The sequence below is a fragment of the Ursus maritimus genome, unplaced genomic scaffold (assembly GCF_017311325.1).
Source record: "Ursus maritimus isolate PB19 unplaced genomic scaffold, ASM1731132v1 scaffold_3, whole genome shotgun sequence".
Lineage (NCBI taxonomy): Eukaryota > Metazoa > Chordata > Mammalia > Carnivora > Ursidae > Ursus > Ursus maritimus.
In genome coordinates, this window is record NW_024425563.1 from 20,140,909 (window position 1) to 20,160,768 (window position 19,860).

Here is a 19,860-nt window from a genome sequence, read left to right on the forward strand (position 1 = left end):
AAACAGATTATTTGGGTGGTTTTTTTTTAAGATTTATTTATGTATTTTAGAGAGAGAGAGAGAGAGAGAGATTGAGAACACACGTGGGGGGGAGGGGCAGAGGAAGAGGGAGAGAGATTCCTCAAGCCGACTCTGCAGTGAGTGCAGAGCCCAATGCAGGGCTTGATCCCATGACCCTGAGATCATGACCCAAGCTGAAACCTAGAATAGGACATTCAACTGACTGAGCACACCCACATGGCCCTTAAACAGCTCATTTGTACACCCATGTTCATGGCAGCACTATTCACAACAGCCAAAAGGTGGAAACAACCCAGGTGTCCAATAACAGTTGAATGAATACACAGAGTGTGGCATATACAGATAATGGAATAGTACTCAACCTTAAATAGGAGGGAAATTCTAGGGGTGCCTGGATGGGCTTAGTGATTAAGCATCTGCCTTCAGCTCTGGTCATGATCCTGGGGTCCTAGGATCCTGGGATCGAGCCCTGTGTTGGGCTCTCTGCTCCACGGAAAGTCAGCTTCTCTGTCTTCCTGTGCCCCTCCCCCTGCTTGTGCCCTCTCTCTCTGTCTCTCTCTCAAATAAATAAATAAAATCTTTAAAAAAAAAATAAAGGGAGGGAAATTCTGACACCTGCTAAATATGGATGAATCTTGGGGATATTATATTCAGTGAAATAAACCAGACACAAAAGGACAAATACTGTGTGATTCCACTTTTATAAGATACCCAGAGTAGTCAGATTCATAGAGACAGAAAGCAGAATGGTGGTTGCCAGGAGCTGGCAGGAGGGTGGGGAGAACAGGGAGTTAGTGTTTAATGTGGACAGAGTTTCGGTTTGGAAAGATAAAAAAGTTCTGGAGGTGGATGGTGGGGACGGCTGCACAGTACTGTGACCGTACTTAACGCCACTGAACTGCACACTTACAAATTTGTTAAAATGGTCAATTTTATGCTCTATAATTTACCATAATAAAAAAGAAATAACATATTTGAGCATGTTTCACAAATTGCGAAGTCCATATACAAATGTCAATTTTCATGTCATTAGTATCATTTATAACGACAGAACACCTGTGGCTCAGAAAGTTGTCTTTCCTAAGGTCATGGATCATGGGGTTTTGACTCCACGTCTCGTGCTATTTTCAATGTCCCAGGGATGGCATATACCTGGCATGTGGTACCAATGCTTTCATCTACCCCTATGGCAGATATCAGTTAATTGATCACTACACTTTTGCTCTGATGAAATTCAAATTGGACCTCAGAATCATTCTTAACATAGCCCTCCAGGCAGTTACCATCAATCAGTCGGAGTTAGGCATGCAGGTGGCAGCTTCTGTCTCATCCTTGTACTTCTAGCATTTGTGTTTGTTTCTTGGTCCTAGTGCCCCTCTTTCTTTAGGAAGTTTGAAGATGCATGAGACTGGTGTGGAAAGGCCGGGGCCCTCCGCAGAGAGCGGTGGGGCCAGTTATGCAGATTTCCAGCCCAGAAATGAGTCAAGTGCTGGCAGCCTTGTTGTATTTGAAAACTGCGGCCTCCCGCCACCTCTTCAAGACCAGTGTAGCGGCCCGGCCTCATAGGGGTGCCCCTTCCTGCAGGTGGCGCTGCAGAGGACCCATTGGAGATGGGAACGTGAATTGAAGGCCACCTGCTCCTCCCACTGTGGTCTGACTTAACCATGCTACCAAGACCTCTAATTGTCTCGTGCCTTACATGGGGACCAGGGGAGGGGACAGACCCGTGACCCACTGGCCTTTTGAACTCCCTCTTGTTACATGCGCCTGGTTTTTATTTGTGAGAAGCCTGGGCTCAAGAGCTGCTCAGACCCCACTTCATTTCCAGTGGAGTTGTTGGTGCAAGTGAAGGAAAGAAAGGAAACAAGATTGGTGTCAATTTCCCTTCTTCTTTTTCTTTCTCTAATGTTCTTCTTTACTTTGAAAGATCAAAGGAGGGCCAAGTAGAAATTCTTTTTTTTTTTTTTTTACACCCTCCCCATCATAATAGAATACAGGAGGGAAAATTCCAGCAAACGAAATTGTTCTCAGACATCTTTTTATTTTTCCTTTCAATAGCTTTGATTTAGGTCCCATGGCTTTAATCAAAGTGTTCGGGGGGCAAAGAACTGATTCTGTTAAACGAGGTCCTTGCCGTGCTCGCTCTTCCTACCCTAACCCTTCCTGCTCCTGCCCTGCTCTCCACATTTGTTGTTATTGTTTTTTATTAATGTGGCTGGGAAAAAATATTCTCCCAACAAAGGAGTGAGGACCGGAGAGAAATTTTATTTTCAGAGCTAATAACTGGAAGCTAGCTCAGCCACTCTGCAGCTGACAGACTGTTCCCGAAACCCAAGTCCCTTCTCTCCTTTCCTCTCTACTAAATTCATCCGTCACTCTGGGCAAAATAAATAAAAGGCCCAATAAACAAATCAATCCATTCATCATTTTCTGTGAGCTCACCAGGCACCTACAGTGGGCACACGAGTGGGTTTCCGTGCTCGTGGCCGTGAGTGCTCACACCAGGCACCGTGGGCCTTTGGAGGTGCTGGCTTCCCTCCCTGGATGGCACAGTGAACACCCCCCATGGCTTCCATCTCTGCCCTATGCCTGCTTGGTATACTTCCCTCTCGCCCAGCTCCTCCTAGTTTTCCTTGGAAGGAACCCTATGAGTTCATCTCTAGAGTGTATCTGCAACCTGCCCCCTGGGGCTCATTATGGCTAACTGCTTGGGGAAGGGGATGGCACTGACAACCCTCGATGTAAAGGCCAGTTCTCCAAACAGGCCAGCAGGCGGCTTGCAGTAATACAGGTACTCACCTCTTTGCTCCATTTAGCATTCATTCTGCAAACACTTAATGAGCACCCATGCAGGGCCAGCCACCAGGGAGACAAGGCCAATATGGCAGGTGTGGCCCCTGTCCTTGAGCTGTATGCATTCAGTAGACTGACTTAGAGGGGCAGGGGGCTAAACAAGGGTGGGTGTGCAGGACTGTGCATGCTAGAGTCAGCCAAACACTGGGGGCAACACCCACCATGCCGCTCTCCAGGCAGACCACTGTGCCATGTTCTAAGCGGCAGTGTGGACAGAGGCACTGTCCACTCTGTGACACTTCTGTAGCAGGTTTGGCTTTCCTCTTCCAAATCTGCTCATTTTTGTAATTTTCTTTATGAGAGGCATCATTTAGTTCTGAAGGCCATTGCTGAGCCTGTCAAGAGTATCCAATGTGCCTACAAAAGAAAGATAAAACGAGGACCCCCATTTTTTTTAGCCCCATAGTCCTGGGGAGTAACTGAGTATCATTGATCTCCATTTTTAGGGTGAACCTTACCTCTGCTCTCATCTGCACTGTCTTTTACCTCGGTGTTGCAGAGAAGGGATGATGCCTGGGACCTGGGGTAGGGGAAGCAACTGACGGAGCATATTCTCCCAAGCCTTCTTGGAGCTCATTAGGAAGGCCTGAGGGACAGCAGGAAGTCTCCTGTCTATTTATAGATGAGGGGCCGATGCACCTGGAGGTCCTGACCTTGATTTCTCCCGTGCCCTCTGAGGCCACATGGTCCGGAGCAGCCGACTGGGTGGAGAGGTGAGCTAAAGCAGAGAAGGCGCCCATCCATTATTTGGGGGGTATGTAGCAACGGTCCTGAGAGCTGTGTAATTTGGTAGGATGAGAGAAGGGATGTTGTGTCTTTAACATCAGGTCTCCAAAGGGAATATATTTGTTAAACATTATAATTACCCTTCAGCGGCTGAACTCCATGGCAAATGAGAGCTCAATAGCAATTGAGAACTATATAGCAATTGAACCACACCGAGGCCCATTACTGTTTCTCAAATGATGCTTTCATGTAGATAAGGCGGATAATTATACATCTTGATTAGGTCACTGCTCCCAAGGGGATACGGCAGTTTTTCAGGAGTGCCCCCCTCCCTGTAAATAATGCCAGAGAACTGCAGCCAGGCTTCCAACTCTCTTTCCTCTTTTCCCTCCAGATCTAGATAATGAGATAAAGAGACCCAGACACAGATATATAAATACATACATATGTATATGCAGTCATGGCTCCATTTTCCTCTCTCTGGTCCAAGCACTTAGGGACATCGAGATGTGGGAGTCGACGGCCAGGGTGGAAGAGGTCAGAAATAATCATAGTAATAGTCATAGGTATATAGGTATATGCCTATATACAGTAAATAGGTATATATTATCCTTTATTTTACAAAATGTATTTACACGCATTATTTCTTTTGATCATGGCCACAATCAAAGCAGACAGAATGGGTATTAGAAGGCTTGGTTTTTTCCTTCCGAGCTAGGAGGGATTCTTACTGCATTCACGGTAAAACCAAGCGCCGCTTGTGTGGCCAGCAAGATCCTGGCCGCTCCAGGCCATGTCTTGTGGGACCCCTGCTCCCCTCTGCCCTGGAGGAACACCACTCAGCCGTGCTGACAGGAGCATGCCCACCCGAACTCATCCATTCGTAATCACGCCTCCTTTTACCTTGTCTTCACCAAATTTACACGATTGTAATTACTCATTTGTAAAAGTAAAAAGAAAGGAAGGAAGGAAGGAAAAGGAAAGGAAGAGAGAGAAGAGAGGAGAAAGAAGAGAAGGGAAGGGAAGGGAAGGGAAGGGAAGGGAAGGGAAGGGAAGGGAAGGGAAGAGAAGAGAAGAGAAGAGAAGAGAAGAGAAGAGAAGAGAAGAGAAGAGAAGAGAAGAGAAGAGACATGTGTTCACCCCTTTATCTCCAGCACCTACCAGGGTTATGTCGTAGAGTAGGCACTGAGTTAACAGTTGCTGAATGAATGCATGTGTTGAGGAATTCGCTGGGGCTACATAATGGCCTGGGTGCTCTGAAATCATCACACCTGAAGATCCTGTCCAGCTAATTACTTCCAGAGCGTTTAATAAAACACAATCATTTCCTTGCTCAGTTTTCTTCTCCACCAACTCTCCTCCAAATTACTTGGCCGCTTGCTACTCTATTTAGAGATCCCGCTGTGGTCTAGTTATACCGGCAACACATCTTCTCAAAGTTTCGCTCTGCGCACACAGTGTGGGCACCGCGATGCAGGATCACTGGTGAATATAGAGGGTATCTCTGTGAGATCATTGAGCTTGAATCCCCCCGGATTTTCAAATGAGAAACCTGAGTCACAGACGCTGTCTACAGATGACAAACATCTGGGTTAAATTGGAAATGGAAGGGAAAAAAAAAAAGGATTCCTATATGTCAAAATATCTGGATAATTAAATAAACCTCTCAGTCCCCTTCCAGATGGTTGAAGCCCTATAGATGCGGAAAAACTTTGTTTTGGAGTCTAGAGAACGAGCTCATGGTGGCAGTGGAATTTGAATCTTGGTCACAAATATTCATCTGAGGCAGCTGTCCTTCCCTATGCGTGGAGCGCTCTGTGTCCAGCAACCTCCTGCTCTCTGGTGTGGATTTCTCTGTAATTCCTTTCCCTGACACTGGCCTAAGAAAATCCTGTACTTAACTCAGCCCAAAGCTTAGCCCAGCACTGTTATTTATTTATTAGAGTTGCCTGCCGAATTCCGAGACCACCAGGCCTCTGTGCAAATCTATAAAAAGGCCCAACGCAGTTTCCAAACACTGCAGTACACCCCCCTGAAGAGTCATCGGGGATCTCAGACTGAAAAGGTTTGTGTACAGGCAAAGAGGAGGCCCCGCTCTCTACGAATTGAATGCAGAGGGGGATGTAAAGCCCTTAATTCTTTCTTGGGAAACGTTCTGCAACATGCGTGAGATGAAATGTCGGAAGTTCTGGCTGATCCCCACACAGGCCTGAGAGGAAATGTCAAAGGCTTCCTGGTAACCCGGCTGGAGCGACAATACCCTGGAGACAGGTATTCTGGGGTCTTGGTATCTTAAGATCCACAACTGGCTGTGGATTCAGGGCCAGGCTATTGCACAACTCCAGGGGGCATCATTTATAAAGAAAGAATGAATTGTGTCCTCAAGAGCTATTTGACACAATGGCCTTCGAGTCACTCCCATGGGGCTGGGACCCTGGATAAGAGCTGCTTTGCCTGAGTCATACACTCCTGACCTCCAGAAGAAGTTGAAAGAGGCCCTTTGTGAAGGGGATTACAAAGGTGAGAAGGAAGTGAAGAAACGAGGGAGGACAGAGGAATTGCAGGGCACAGAACTTTGCACTCAGTGCACCGTGATGGGTCACAGATACGCCCACAGCTCTCCACGGGCAGAGCCGGCTCGCGGGCCGCCTCCCCGGTGGACCCCTGTGCCTGATGTTCGACAGAGATCATCATTCCCAGTGGCTGCATGGAGTTCTGGTGTTTTGAGATGAAGGTGTCTCAGGACAAAAGTACATTTTGAGCCTTCGAGGTGACAACCCTTCCCTGCCACCAGCCTGTCCATCTGGACACTGCATCACTTATAAGCAGGGATGATGTCTGTAAAGTTAGTGCCCTTGGAAACAGGTGGGTTCACAACTTTCCTCGGTAATCTTTCCTCATGTCCCGTCTTCTTCGTTCTCGAACGTGAATCCCTTGTGGAGCATGTTTGACTCTCTAACATATGTTGGAAGGAAAAAGAAGGTTGGCTACCTTGATTCCTATGAGAGCCCCACCTAGAGATAAGCAGTTCTCGAGAAGTCCTGCTCCTGATGCTTTGTTTGGGTTAGAGCTTAGACAGGTTCTCTGTTTGACCTTTAAAAATCCCCTTTGCTTGCCTCTGGGCTTCTCAGGACTTGGCTGAGGACGTGGAACCAATATTTCCTGGGCCAGAATAATTATCCAGTCTTTCATCCTGATGATCACTTCTATAATGCCCTCGCTGGGGTCTTACTCCGGTTATGGGGCGGGCAGGCGGCAGTAGGCTTAGATCTGGCCTTGCAGAAAAGCTCAAACAGCTACGGGTGATAAAAGCATGGGGCTACTCCATTGCAAGGGTTGGCCCTTACATGGTGTTCTTGGTTCAGAGTAGAAGTGAGAATATGAGAATATTTAAAACATGAACCCTTCTACTTTTGTTTTTTAAAAACAGCAGTGACCGAACACAGGAAGTTCATCTTTAATATCACTGTTTATAAGCTGCTCAGCAATGTTTACCGTGGTTATAATTGGTATCACTAAGCTTAGGTGACATTATTAATGCTGCTGATTAAATTGCTATAAACCCAACTTCACCATTTATACAAACAGCTGAATCTGAGCTTCCAGCCTTCACACTTGAGCACAGGGGTAGGAAAACAAGCCCATCGGGAGGCACAGTTGGGCAGGAAAACGGAACACCTCTCTGTCAGGTAGAGCTTCTAAGAAGATCCAGCTCAAAATATCTTCACCCACTCTTGGTAAAGTGTGTTCCCTTTGTAAAGTGGTTCTTTCAAGAACTGGACATCTCGATTCTGGGATTGCACGTTAATAAGGGATGTCAACTATCTCCCTTTTGCTCTCTTATCCCTGAATCTCTCCCCCCCTCCTCCCTTCAAACCCTGCCTCCATTGTCTGCTGCTGTGCTGTGGTCCTTGGTCAGTCAGTACCCCACTCTACCTCTCTGCTACACTACCACTTAACAAGTACCCCCTTCCTTTTTAAATTAGAATTTATTTTTGTGGTAAAAAAAAAAAACCATAAAATCTACCCTATTAACAAATTTGTAGGTGTGCAGTACAGTGTTTGAACTGTGAGTGCAATGTTGTACAGCACATCTCTGGAACATTGGCGTCTTGCGTAACTGGAAGTTCAATACCCATCCCCATACCCCATACGCCCCCAACTCCTCCTGCCCCCAGCCCCTGGCACCCACCCTTCCACTTTCTGCTTCTACTTTACATGCCTTATAGGAGTAGAATCACGCAGTCTTTGTCCTGTGGCTGGTTTATTTCACTTCGCATAATGTCCTCAAGGTTCACCCATGTTGAAGGGTATGACCGGCTTTCCTTCTTTTTTGAAGCTAAATAATATTCCATTTTATGTATATCTCACCTTTTCTCTCTCTCTTTTTTTTTTTTTGCCTAGATTGAAGTAATTTTTATTGAGTTAGAATTGACAGACAACATTATATTATTTTTACGTATATGAAATAGTGGCTCAAATTTGCATATATCATACCACATGGCTCAAATTTGCATATATTATACCACACACATATATTATACCACACTCGAATTTGCGTATATTATACCACACTAAGTCTGCTTTTCTTTCATCATCAAACATAGTTACAGTGTTTTTTTTCTTGTGATGAGATCTTTTAAGATTTACTCTATTCGCAAGTTTCCAATATGCAACAGAATAGTATTTAGTTGCCGTGTTGGACCTTCCATCCCCATGACTTTTTTATTTTTACTTGGAAGTTTGTACCTTTTATCTCTCTTCACCCATTTTGCCCATTCTTCACCTCACTCTGGCAACTACCTATCTGTTCTCTGTATCTAAGTTTGTTTTTCTTTAGATTTCCCATAAGTGAGAGCGTATGATATTTGTCTTTCTCTGTCTGACTTGTTTCACTTCGCATAATGCGCTCATTGTCCATCCATATTGTTGCAAATAGCAAGATGTAATTATTTGATGCCAATTCATATTCCATTGTGTGTGTATATGTGTGCGTGTGTGTGTGTGTACACACACAAGTCTTTTGCCTCCTTGGTTAAGTTTATTTCTAAGTATTTTATTCTCTTTGATGCTGTTATAAGTGAGATTGTTTTCTTAATTTTTTTCAGAAAGAAAGTGTATAGAAATGGAACTGAAGTTTGTATGTTGATTTGTCATTGATTCTGCAACTTTGCTGAATTTGTTTATTAGTTCTAATCTTTTTTGGTGGAATCTTCAGGGTTTTCTACATATAAGATCATGTCATCTGCCAAGTACAGGTAGTTTACTTCTTCCTTTCTAATTTGAAGGCCTTTATTTCTTTCTCCTGCCTAGTTGATCTCGCTGGGAATTCTAGCACTGTGTTGAATAGAAGTGGTGAGAGTGCGCATCCCTGCCTTGTTCTTGGTCCTAGCAGAAAAGCTTTCAGTTTTTCCTAGTTGAGTAGGATGCGAGCTGTGGGTTTGTCATTTATTGGCCTTTACTGTGCTGAGGTAGTTTCCTTCTAGTCCTTGTGTGTTGAGTGTTTTTATCATGATAGAGCATTGAATTTTGCCAAATGCTTTCTCTGCATCTATTGAGATGATTATGAGATTTCTAACCTTCGTTCTGTAAATGTGATGCATCGTGTTGGTTAATTTTCATAGTGGAACCACCCTTGTATCCCAGGATGAAATCCCATTTGGTCATGGTGTATGATCTTCTTAATGTGCTGTTGAATTCAGTTTGCTAGTATTTTCTTGAGGATTTTTGCATCTTTACTCATCCAAGGATATTGGTCTATAGTTTTCTTAGGATGTCTTTGTCTGGCTTTGGTATCAGAGTAATGCTGGCTTCATCAAAAGAGTTTGGAAGTGTTCCCTCCTCTGCGATATTTTGGAAGAGTTTGAGAAGGATTGGCATTAATTCTCCTCTGAATGTTTGGTAGAATTCTCTTGTGAAGCCATCTGCTCCTGGGCTTTTCTTTATTGGGAGGTTTTGATGACTGATTCAATCTCCTCACTAGTTATAGGTCTTTGCAGATTTTCTCTTTCTTCATGATTCAGCCATAGTTGGTTCTGTGTTTCTAGGAATTTATCCATTTCTTCCAGGTTGTCCAGTTTGTTGGTGTATGACTGTTCATAGTAGTCTCTTATGATCCTATTCTGTATTTCTGTGACATCGGTTGTCATGTCTCTTCTTTCATTTCTTATTTTATTCACCTGACGTGTTTTTTTCTTAGTTGAGCTAGGGTTTACCAATGTTGTTGATCTTTTCAAAAACCTATGTCTTAGTTTCATTGATTTTTTTTCTATTCTCTATCTTGTTTATTTCTGCTCTAATTTTTGTTATTTCCTCCTGCTAACTTTGGACTTGGTTTGTTCTTTTTTCTAGTTTCTTGAAGTGTAAATCTAATTGTTTATTGGAAATCTTAACCCCTTCTTCAAACACTTTTCTCTCTTGTCCTCAAAGCGTCTCTCTCTCTTTCTCTCCCCCATCCCCCCTTCTCTTTTTCTCTCCTTTCCTCTCTCCCTCTCCTCCTTCCCTCTCTCCGTCACTGGTTGTTCCTCCTTAGACCTCCTTGCTAGGGGGCCAGGGCTCCTTCTCCTCAGACCTCCTCTTTTCTCTCACTACCTAGGGGGGCTCGTTTACTTCCTTGTCTTCAAACACCATCTAGACTTTGGTGGTTCCCAACATCGCGTCTCCAGCCTCATACCTTTTCCTTGAGTTCCACGCTCATACCCATATATTTGTTCCATCTCTGCTTGGAAGTCTAATCCACAGTTCAGACTTACCATGCCTAACAGTAAACTCTTGACTTCTCTGTTAAATCCTGCCCTCCTCCCAGTCTTCTCTAAGTCAACAGCAACCCCATTACTTAGGCTGTTGCAGTAACCGCCTCACTGGCTTCCTGGCTTCTTCCTGTCCCCTCCCTTCTCACTACAGCAACTAGAGGAGACCCTTGGAAACATCAGTGGGATTGTGTTGCTCCAGTGTTCAGAATCTTCCAGTGGCTTCCCATCTCGCTCATTGTAAAACCCTAGGGTTCTCAACAGTGGCTCTCGAGCTCCTTCCCCAGCCGGCCTCCTGCTCTCTCCAAGCTCACCTCCCACCATGCTCCCCCTTGCCCATAGTCTCCAGCCACCCTTGGCCTCCTTGCTATTTCTTCAGTGCACTTCAGAGGCTCCCACGAGTCTCTGCATCTTTGGTTCCCCATTCTTGGGACTCTGTCTCCCAGATGTCTGCCTAACAAGCTCCCTGAGAGAGAAGCCTTCTGTAGCCCCACTTTATACAGCAACCCCACCCCATCTCCAGCACTCTCTCCCTCTTTCCTGGCTTTCTTCTTCACAGCACTTACAAACACCTGACACAGGAGTTATTTATCTGCCTATTTGTGATTATCTGTCTTCCCCTCCGCCCCCCACCAGGATGTAAACTGCATGAGAGTGGAGATGTTCTCTTATTCGCTGCTGGGTCTCTTGTACCTAGAACAGTGCCAGGCACCTGGTTAGTGCTAGGGAGATGTTAATTGAATGAATGAATGGAAGAGTCTGCCAAACACTCAATGGTCTCATTTGTCTGAATGTTATATGGAAATGGAGACGATTGGGTGCATTTCTTGCTCATAGCCAGTAATGAAATCTGACGTCAGCTGTCTTGGGGATTTATCAGTTAGGATGTTTCAGTTGCAACTAACAGAGACTGACTCGGGTTATCTTAATCAAAAGGAGAATTTATGGGGCAGGATATCAGGGCTTCCCAGAATTGATGAGTGGCTGGAGGAGCAGGCTTGGATGGAGTACAGGAATCAGGGCATTCTGGCGGCTGGAAGTGTGACAGCCATCTTCTAGCAAGAACAGTCTGCAGGATGTGTTGTCCCTGCTGTGACTCACCACTGATGTCCTGGGCGGTTTCTAACCGTTCTTCCACGTGTGTATCGCCTGCTGGAGATCCAAAGTCTTGGGAGCAGGACTCCATGGACCAGCCCAGGGCTTTTATGGCCAGAGGCATGAAGAGGGAGCATCCAGCTCTTTCTGCTTCTAAAGTGAGGGCTCTGGGGCCTGCCTGCCAACACGACCGCCCTTCATGGGGGGTTTCTCCAAAGGAGGAGATGCTGGGGTCCTAGGCTACCCCCAAAATAAGTCCAGCAGAGGAAGGCATGCATTCGCCTGATCTTTCACGATCATTGTTTCAAACCACTCAAAGGAGCACCTTAGAACTGCACCGGTGCTGACAAGGAACTCGGGCCCTTCTCCACGCTTTCCTGGGGCTGTCAGCAAGTTGCCTCCCGGGAGGCCTTTGTGGGGCTTCAGACCACTTCCCTAGCTCTCTGAGTTTGCTGCATCTGTACGTGCTGGTTGCTAAGCAGAGGGAGGAGCTAGCACTTCTTTTTGAAGGCAAAGAATCCCTCTCCAAGAGCTTTCCTTGCCCGGATTAATTAGAGCCATCTGCAGAGCAGGGGTGCATTAGGGACACACACATATGTATACAAACAAACACGCCCATGGAGCTATGCACTACGCAGCCTGCCCCGACGTCAGGAACCTACACGTGTTAGGGCTAAACAATGTGGACAATGTATTCTGATAAAAAGTTATTTTTATTAAAGATCTAGCCTTCCACCTTCCGCCATCTGAATATTCTATTCCCTGATGGGAAAAGCGGAGCTGTCGTGGCAGAGCTATAAAAATGTGAATATAAAGCACTTCGACTCCAGATAACTGAGCCCTAGAAAGATTTTAGACCCCAGTGGGTTTCAAATAAAAACTCGTCCTGCCTTAATTATGAAGTCCATGAGTCCACAATGATATAATACATGTTTGTGGATTTGAGCTCATTCCTGATTTAAACCCCTTGCTATGCACGTACTGAGTGCACGCACACACTCAGACATGCGTACACACACACACACACACACACACATTCTGCCCGGGCCCCCAGCTTGCAGGAGTGCACTGTTCTGGCTGTAATGATTCACATGCCATTAATCCAATCCCAGCAGGACAGTTGCTCCTTTGATGCTCCCTTGGGGGGAACATTCCAGGAGGTCCCCACTCTTACTGATGTGGAACTCTCTGGGGGTCAGTGAGCAATGAGGACATGTGTTGGGGGCGGGGAAGAGAAAACCCCTGGGCTCAGGCTCCATGAGGGAGACAGATCTGACATGAAAAGAGCACAGACAAGAAGGAGATGCAAGGCCCCCAAGAAGACAGTAGTCTTGGTCCATGCCTGAGGAAGAGAGCCTTCCCTGCAGGGAAAAAGACAGAGGGTCACAAGGCCATCACAAGGCCAGGCAAGCCCCTCCCTGTCCTCCTGCCTCAGTTTCTCCCCGTGATTAATGGGAGGGGGGAACACATGCTTTCTCTGCCTCTCAAAGAAAGCCAAGTCATTCATAGACTTATTGGTTCAAGTAAGAGCCGTGGAGGAAGCTACAAATTGCAGAGCTGAGATCATGCTTGTCTGTTTCTCTTTGTTCTGTAATGAGCTTTCCCGTCAGTTTCAGGAAATTCAATATCCCAAATACACGGCACTTGCCAAACACATAGTTTAAGGTGTGACAATATGTATAAGCCAGGAAAAGCTTCCGACTGAATATAAAAAGAGATTCAGTTTGTAAATATTAGATCCACTAGCAACTTTTCCGACATACATCCATTACATTGAATCAAGTGCACACACCTGTGATTAAGTTAGTAATGATAAGATTATAGCAATTGGCATCACACTGATGCTAAGTTTATACTATAACAATTAGCCCTTAAATGAGAGTTAATAAGGGCATAAACACATATTTAAGAGTGGCTCTAAGAGCAACTTAGAAAGTAAGCACAAAAAAGTATTCTGGGTTGGAGCCATAAAATCCAGGCCAATAAATGTCTGCCAGCCAACCAGACATTCTGTTATTTGATAAAACTAATAATGCAAAACTTATTGCTATAGCAGAAACGTCATAAAAATGTAGTAAAAATAAACAAGCACATGGCTCTGGCAGAAGAGCTAAAAACAAGTATGGAAATTGAAGACATCAAAGGAAAGCCAAGAAGCATCTTGGCAAGTGGGAGCAAGCGATGTTCACATATATTAGTGGAAAATCTTAAGGAATTTGGGATTTTTTTTCATGTTTGAGCAATATTTTGGGAAGTGGTATTTCATACATACTTGTCTGTATACCAAGAGATTTCTCTTCCCCACATTATTTTGTAATGTACTTGACTGGTGAGGTCTGTTACTGTTATGATGCCTTTTGGTAGAAATATTTGGAATTTTTCAAGCAAAGGAGAGGCACCAATGTTATCACGACATATACTCACCATGCACCTGCATTGTCTCAATTCTCAATCCTGGAAGCAGAAGGAAAGGGTGTTGCCATTTTGCAAAGGAGCTACAAGAAGTTGCTCACGTGGCTGCGTAGTAGACATGGATCTGTCTGACTCCGGAAGCCATGGGCTTGGCCATGGCACCTGCTGCTTCATACTTCTACTCCTCAACAGAGTTTGCGGAGGATGAAAGAAGGTGGTTCCTCCAGAGCCCCATTCCAGGTGTCCGGGGACCCGCCACCTTCGCGGTGAACGTTCGTGAATGCTCATCTCCCCATGCAGTGTGCAGACTCCTTTCCACCTTTCTTCCACCGCAGCTTCAACCACCTGCCCCAAGGTGCAGTCAGGGACCAACCAGAGGAGTTATTTCCCAAAGTCTAGCAGTTGTGTTTGGAGCAGGGAATGGAGGAGATTTGAAGGCCAAGGCCAACAAATTGCCCTCTTCATCAGCTCCCAGTGAAAAACCCCAATGCCGTCCACTGTGGCTAAGCCTTTATGTCCACAGCTGCCTGGAACCAGGAAAGGTGAGGCTGCCTCTCTCCCTGGGGCTCTACTCCACGGTCTGAGGTCCGCTACCCAGCCTCAGGGCGCCTACAGTTCTGAGAATGTCAGTCAGCAATGGGTGCACCTATTTGTGGGAGAGGCCTGCTGGGCCTCTGGGCAGTTTATCAGAGGAGGAGGAGAGAGAGGAGGAAGAGGAGGACAGCTGTGTTTTGGATCAGAATGGGTCACAGGCCCACTCGGCCCTCGGAAGGCCGCCAGCAGGGGAAGCGGGAAAGCCGTGAGGAGAACGCCAAGTCTCCCCTGCAGGGGCCTATCCAGCTGAAAGCAGCCTCCTCGCCCTCAAATCCAATTAAAGGCCAGTACTATGTCAGTGGAAATGTATGCCAATCCTAATACAGTCTAATAAGCCTTAAAATAGCGCTCTGTAAGTGGAAAGCCCTGTGGTTTAATTTGATTCACAGCCTAATAACAGGCTTAATAAGAGGGAATTGGCCCCCTTTTATTTTCCAACTGGTCTCGGCATGCTCTTTTCTCCCCTTCTTTTTTTGCCTCCTCTTTCTTTCTTTGGAGCTCTGATGAGTGACAGGACAACCAGGAGTGAAGAGGAAGCGGGCATTTCCTTCTCTTTAGACTTCCGGCTGAGGGGTGCCTGGGTGGCTCAGTCGGTTAAGCAACCAACTTTCGATCTCAGCTCAGGTCATGATCTCAGGGCCCTGATATCGAGTCCCGCATCAGACTCTGCACTGAGCATGGAGCCCACTTAAGATTCTGTCTCTCCCTCTCTCCCTAAGAAAAAAAACAAAAAAACTTCTGGCTGAAAGGCTCCTGGCTCCTGCCATCTGAGGGAAGGTGGTTCTGGCAAGCAGCAGGGACTCTAGGTCCTTGGTCCTATCCTTGCCTCACTTCATGCCTGGACAATACTTGCTTTTTGCTTTGCTGCCTTCCGTTGGCAGTGGGGGAGATGGATGTGGGAGTCCTCAAGGTAAAAATCTTATACACCTGCCTTCTTCCTGGGCCTGGCGTCTTCCCTCCCAATGGCCATTCTCACACACCCACTGCTGGGGGTGATGGGGTGGCCAACTATGGGACTGTCTTAAGAACACAGTCCAGAAATTGATTCAAGGGCCTGTTTTTGGTCCAATTCTTGAGAGAGTAAAGGGTCCTAAAACATTTAAAAAGCAGAGTTTGGGGATTTAGTATACTCCTTCTTTTTAAAACTGGTTTAATGAGATATAACTCACATTCTATACAGTTTGCCCATTTAAAGAATAGAATTTGGGGTGCCTGGTTACCTCAGTCTGTTAAGTGTCTGCCTTTGGCTCAAATCATGATCTCAGGGTCCTGGGATTGAGCCCCACATTGGGCTCCCTGCTCAACAGGGGGACTGCTTCCCCTTCTCCCTCCACCCCTCCTCCCCCTGTTCATGCTCTTTCTCTCAAATAAATAAATAAATAAAATCTTTTTTTTTTAAAGAAGAATACAATTCAGTGGCTTTCAATATAATTATGGAGTTGTACAACCATCACCATAATCAATTTTGGGACATTTTCATCGCTCTGTAAAGAAATGCCCTAACCCTTCACTATCACCCTGCCCAGTCCCCATGCCTGCCATCTCTAGAAAACCACCGATCTACTTTCTATCTCTATAGATTTGCCTATGGTGGATATTTCATAAGAACAGAGTCCTACAATACGTGGTCCTTTGTGATTGACTTCTTTCACTCAGCGTAGCGTTTTCAAGGTTCAACCATGCTGTAGCCTGTGTCAGGACTTCGTTCTTTTTCATGGCTGAATCATTTCCCTTTATATGAATATAGCACATTTTCTGTATCCAGCCCTCATTTGACGGACTTTTGGGTTGTTTTCACTTCTTGGCTATATGAGCAAGGCTGTTTTCTACATTTATATACAAGTTTTTGCACCGACCTACGTTTTCATTTCTCTTGGATGCACACCGAGGTGTGAAAGTTGGGAATGATACACTACATCTATATTTAACCATTGAAGAAACTCCATACCATTTTCCAATATCATAGACATTCCCACTGGCAACGTGGGAGGATGCCAGTTTTTCCAAACCCTCGCCAACCCTGGTTATCGTCTGTCTTTCGTCATAGCGCCACCGGAGAACAGGAATTGGTATCGCAGTGTGGTTTTGAGTCACCTTTGTCTGAACGAATGTAATATACTCTCAGCCTGAACAGGTCTGTGAGCTAATTGGCAGCGAATGATGACTTCAGTTCTGAGCTATGGGGATTATTAACCGTATCATCTTGAGCAGGTAACTTAATTTCTCTGAATCTTAGTTTCCAGATCTGTGATTTGAGGCTGAGATACGCCCTCAGGACGTGAAGGCTGAGAGACTCTAGGGGAAGCAGCCAGCTTGCAAAGGGGAGCCGCACAGCACAGGCTCCTTCCCTTCCCCCAGTCCGATACCTCGACCTCCATTTTCATGCCGCTCCAGTGGGGCTAATATTTATATGTGCACCACCAGTTCTGCATCGTGGTCGGGAGAAAGACTGTAACTTTAAAAAGAAAAGGAGGGTGATGATGGACCGGGATGAGTTGGGACAAAGAAAAAGGCATTTGACACTAAGATAAAGAAATTGGAGTTTTTTGTTTTTGTTTTTTTTAACAAGGAGAAGCAAAGGGTGAGAAGGGACATAATAACCATCTTCAATATAAGAAGGGTTATTATGTGGAGGACGGTGACCAGCTGTTCCCCATCTCCACTACGGACATCAGAAGGAAAAAGGCATTTAAACTGTGGGAAGCTGCCTGTAGCTTAGAAACATAGGAATGGGAATTTATCAAATTTCCTGTCCCTGAAGGTCTTTCCAAATATGATGAACTGCATCCGGGAGCAGGACTGAGATGCCCTGAGGCGGTTCCTTCCATCACAAACGTGCTGCAGCCCCTGGCAGTGCCCACCCTTGGCAGCGTGCCCTGTAAGAGCCCCTCTGCACACCAGGTAGTGTTCTAGTGACCTCTCTGTGCCCCCCTCCCCTGTTTGGGCTGGACCTGGTTGCGCTCTCTTCTCTCCCAAAATGGTGTGGGGGAGTTGCTGCTCTCTATTTCAGTAGTGAGTGATGTGGTTTCTATACATAGCCCCGGCTTCTAACTTCTTTGGCAGCTCCCGGGTTGAAAGGTGCCGTTAAGAGAGAGGGAGAAAAAGAGCTAAATAACCCTTTTATTTTGAAAAAAGAAAAAAAAAGAAAAATCTTTCAAGAAAAGCTCAAGTGTTTGGTCCTTTAATAGCTGGCTCACTGTGGCCATTATTGTCCTTGGCAAATCTCTCGAGCTTGGAAACCTGGCTAGCTACTCCTGTTTTACAGATGAGCAGACCGGAGTGTTACTCTGGGGAAAGCATATCAGGATCACAGAGGGCACGTCTCTGGTGCGGGATGCAGTTCCCATGAGCAATCCTGGTCTGTCTGTGGTGGGTGTTATGGGAGCTGCCTCACCAGCCATCCCACCTTCCTCCCATCGCCTGGTGAGCAGGAAATGGAAGGAGGGGTGCCCCTCCCCCAAGACTTCAGGTGGGTCCCATAGGTATGAGCTAATCAGGGTAATCCTATCTGCCTTATCTGGCAGGGTTTGGTCCAAATAATCCTAAATGATAAGTACCCAGAATTTCCCTGGCCCTAGGGTCTGAGGCCTCTCCAACCTGTCACCAACTACCCTTGCCTCTTGTTTGGGGGTTTGCTTTCTTGGTCGCCCCCTTGGTTGCCATGTGCCTCGATATTGATCCCCATAGCCCTGGGAGCCAGCAGGAGGAGCCTGGGGCAGCTAGAGCCCCTGGGGCCATCCACCTGCCTCTGCGAGCAACCCCTCCATTTACCTCAGCGTACCTACAAATATTATGACTTTACTGTGTGTGTCGTGACGTGAAAAAGTTTGGGAAACACTGAGGCCGAAGAAAACAGGTTTGGAATGAGAAGGATAGACGGGCACTGCCCCCATCCACCTGCTCACGTGCTCAGAAATGTCTGCTGGGTCCTCTGACCTGGCTTCCCTCAAGGCTGCAGGAGGGCTGCTAGGAACATCATAGGCCTGTGTGGCTAACGTCATTACCCCTGTGTTAAAGATTAGAGAACTGAGGCAAAGGGGTTATCTGGGCAAGGTTATACAGTCAGCAAGTGGCAGGGCTAGAGATTTAATCAAGGCAACCTGGCCCTTCCACACCCGTCTCTCCAGGTGACTAGTGGGCAGGTGGAGGAGGAGGACAGGCAATGTCTGACACGTCCAACCCCATAAATCACTCCTCCAGCACCAACCTAAGGAAAAACTGTGAGGCAAATGAAATTTGCACCTTCCTCCCTGTTATGCTTCTCCAGAAGAGCCATGCTGGGAAGGCACCCAAATTGTAGCGTCTGACTGCCCCCTGTCCATGCTCCCTTCCAGAGGAAATCTGACCAAAATGAACACGCTGATAGTGCATCTGAAGTGCGTCTGCAGAGCAAAGCTGGCTGGAAAAGCTATAAAAAGGGGAAAGGAGAAAGTGAAGCCAACTGCAGAAACAAGGACAGCCCCAGCCTGAGAGTTAGAAGCCAGGGAGGAGGTCTGGGCTCTGCCTCTATCTGTGTGATCTTGAGCAACTGCCTTCCCCCACTCCCCAGTCCTCAGATGTGGTGTTCAGACTCTTCTAGGAGCACACACCTGCCTGTCCCTCTGGGCAGCCCGGCTCAGCACTTCTGTGACTGACACTTCCGGCTTAGCCATCTTGGACGGCTCTTTTTGGAGGCAGCAAAGTCTCTTCACTGCGCTGGCGTTGACTTTGTCCGTTTCTCAGTCCCTTTCTCCATTCTCTTCTTCCCCTTCGCCCATCCCACTGCGGACACTCGGCCAGAAACTTGCATCCCCACGTACAAACAGGCTCACTCTTAGGAGACTCCAAACTTCCCAACAAATGCTCCCTTCGTCTGTGTCTTGTTTAGTTTCCAGGTGATGAAACTGGCCTTGGGCCTGGGTGGTTGTCATGGAGATACATCCCAGCTTCCTGCCCTACATGGGCCCTTGAGCTCTTCCCGGAAACCTTTCTGGACTAGAAAAGAAAGATCTGGCTCTGCCCTCGGTTTCTCCTTTGTGGGGAGGGGCTTCAGCGGCGAGTGCCCTGATGCAGCGTATCCCAGGTCTCTCCACCAGGGAGGGGGCCAAGGGCTGGCGAAAAAGCTCAGGAGGTTTTCTGCGGCCTTGTTCTATCTGCTAATTGCCCGAAGTGATGATTAGAGAAAAAAGAAAACAATGCAACGGGGTAACATCCATGATACTTACATTTTATCATCTTTGCTAAGGTCAGCAGAGGAATGCAGTTTATTCCTCTCTGACCATTCACTTCATGTCACCTTCTTACTGCTGAGCGAACCTCACCACCTACGGATAGCACCATCAGAAATCCCTCACCATGGGGCGCCTGGGTGGCACAGCGGTTAAGCGCCTGCCTTCGGCTCAGGGCGTGATCCCGGCGTTACGGGATCGAG

At 46.5% G+C, this 19,860-nt stretch overlaps 1 protein-coding gene across 4 annotated transcripts in view; it reads left to right on the plus strand.

Moving 5' to 3' along the window:
- The window catches only part of PLXNA4 (plexin A4), a 354,685-nt gene that overhangs the window by 132,667 nt on the left and 202,158 nt on the right, over window positions 1–19,860 (plus strand). Inside the window, exon 4 of one of the 4 annotated variants that reach the window (XM_008712055.2) lies at window positions 150–170. The exons of the other annotated variants lie outside the window; for them this stretch is intronic. Within the exon in view, the coding sequence (XP_008710277.1) occupies window positions 150–170 (21 nt within the window). The remainder of the gene's footprint in view (window positions 1–149; window positions 171–19,860) is intronic. 4 annotated transcript variants of the gene reach the window in all.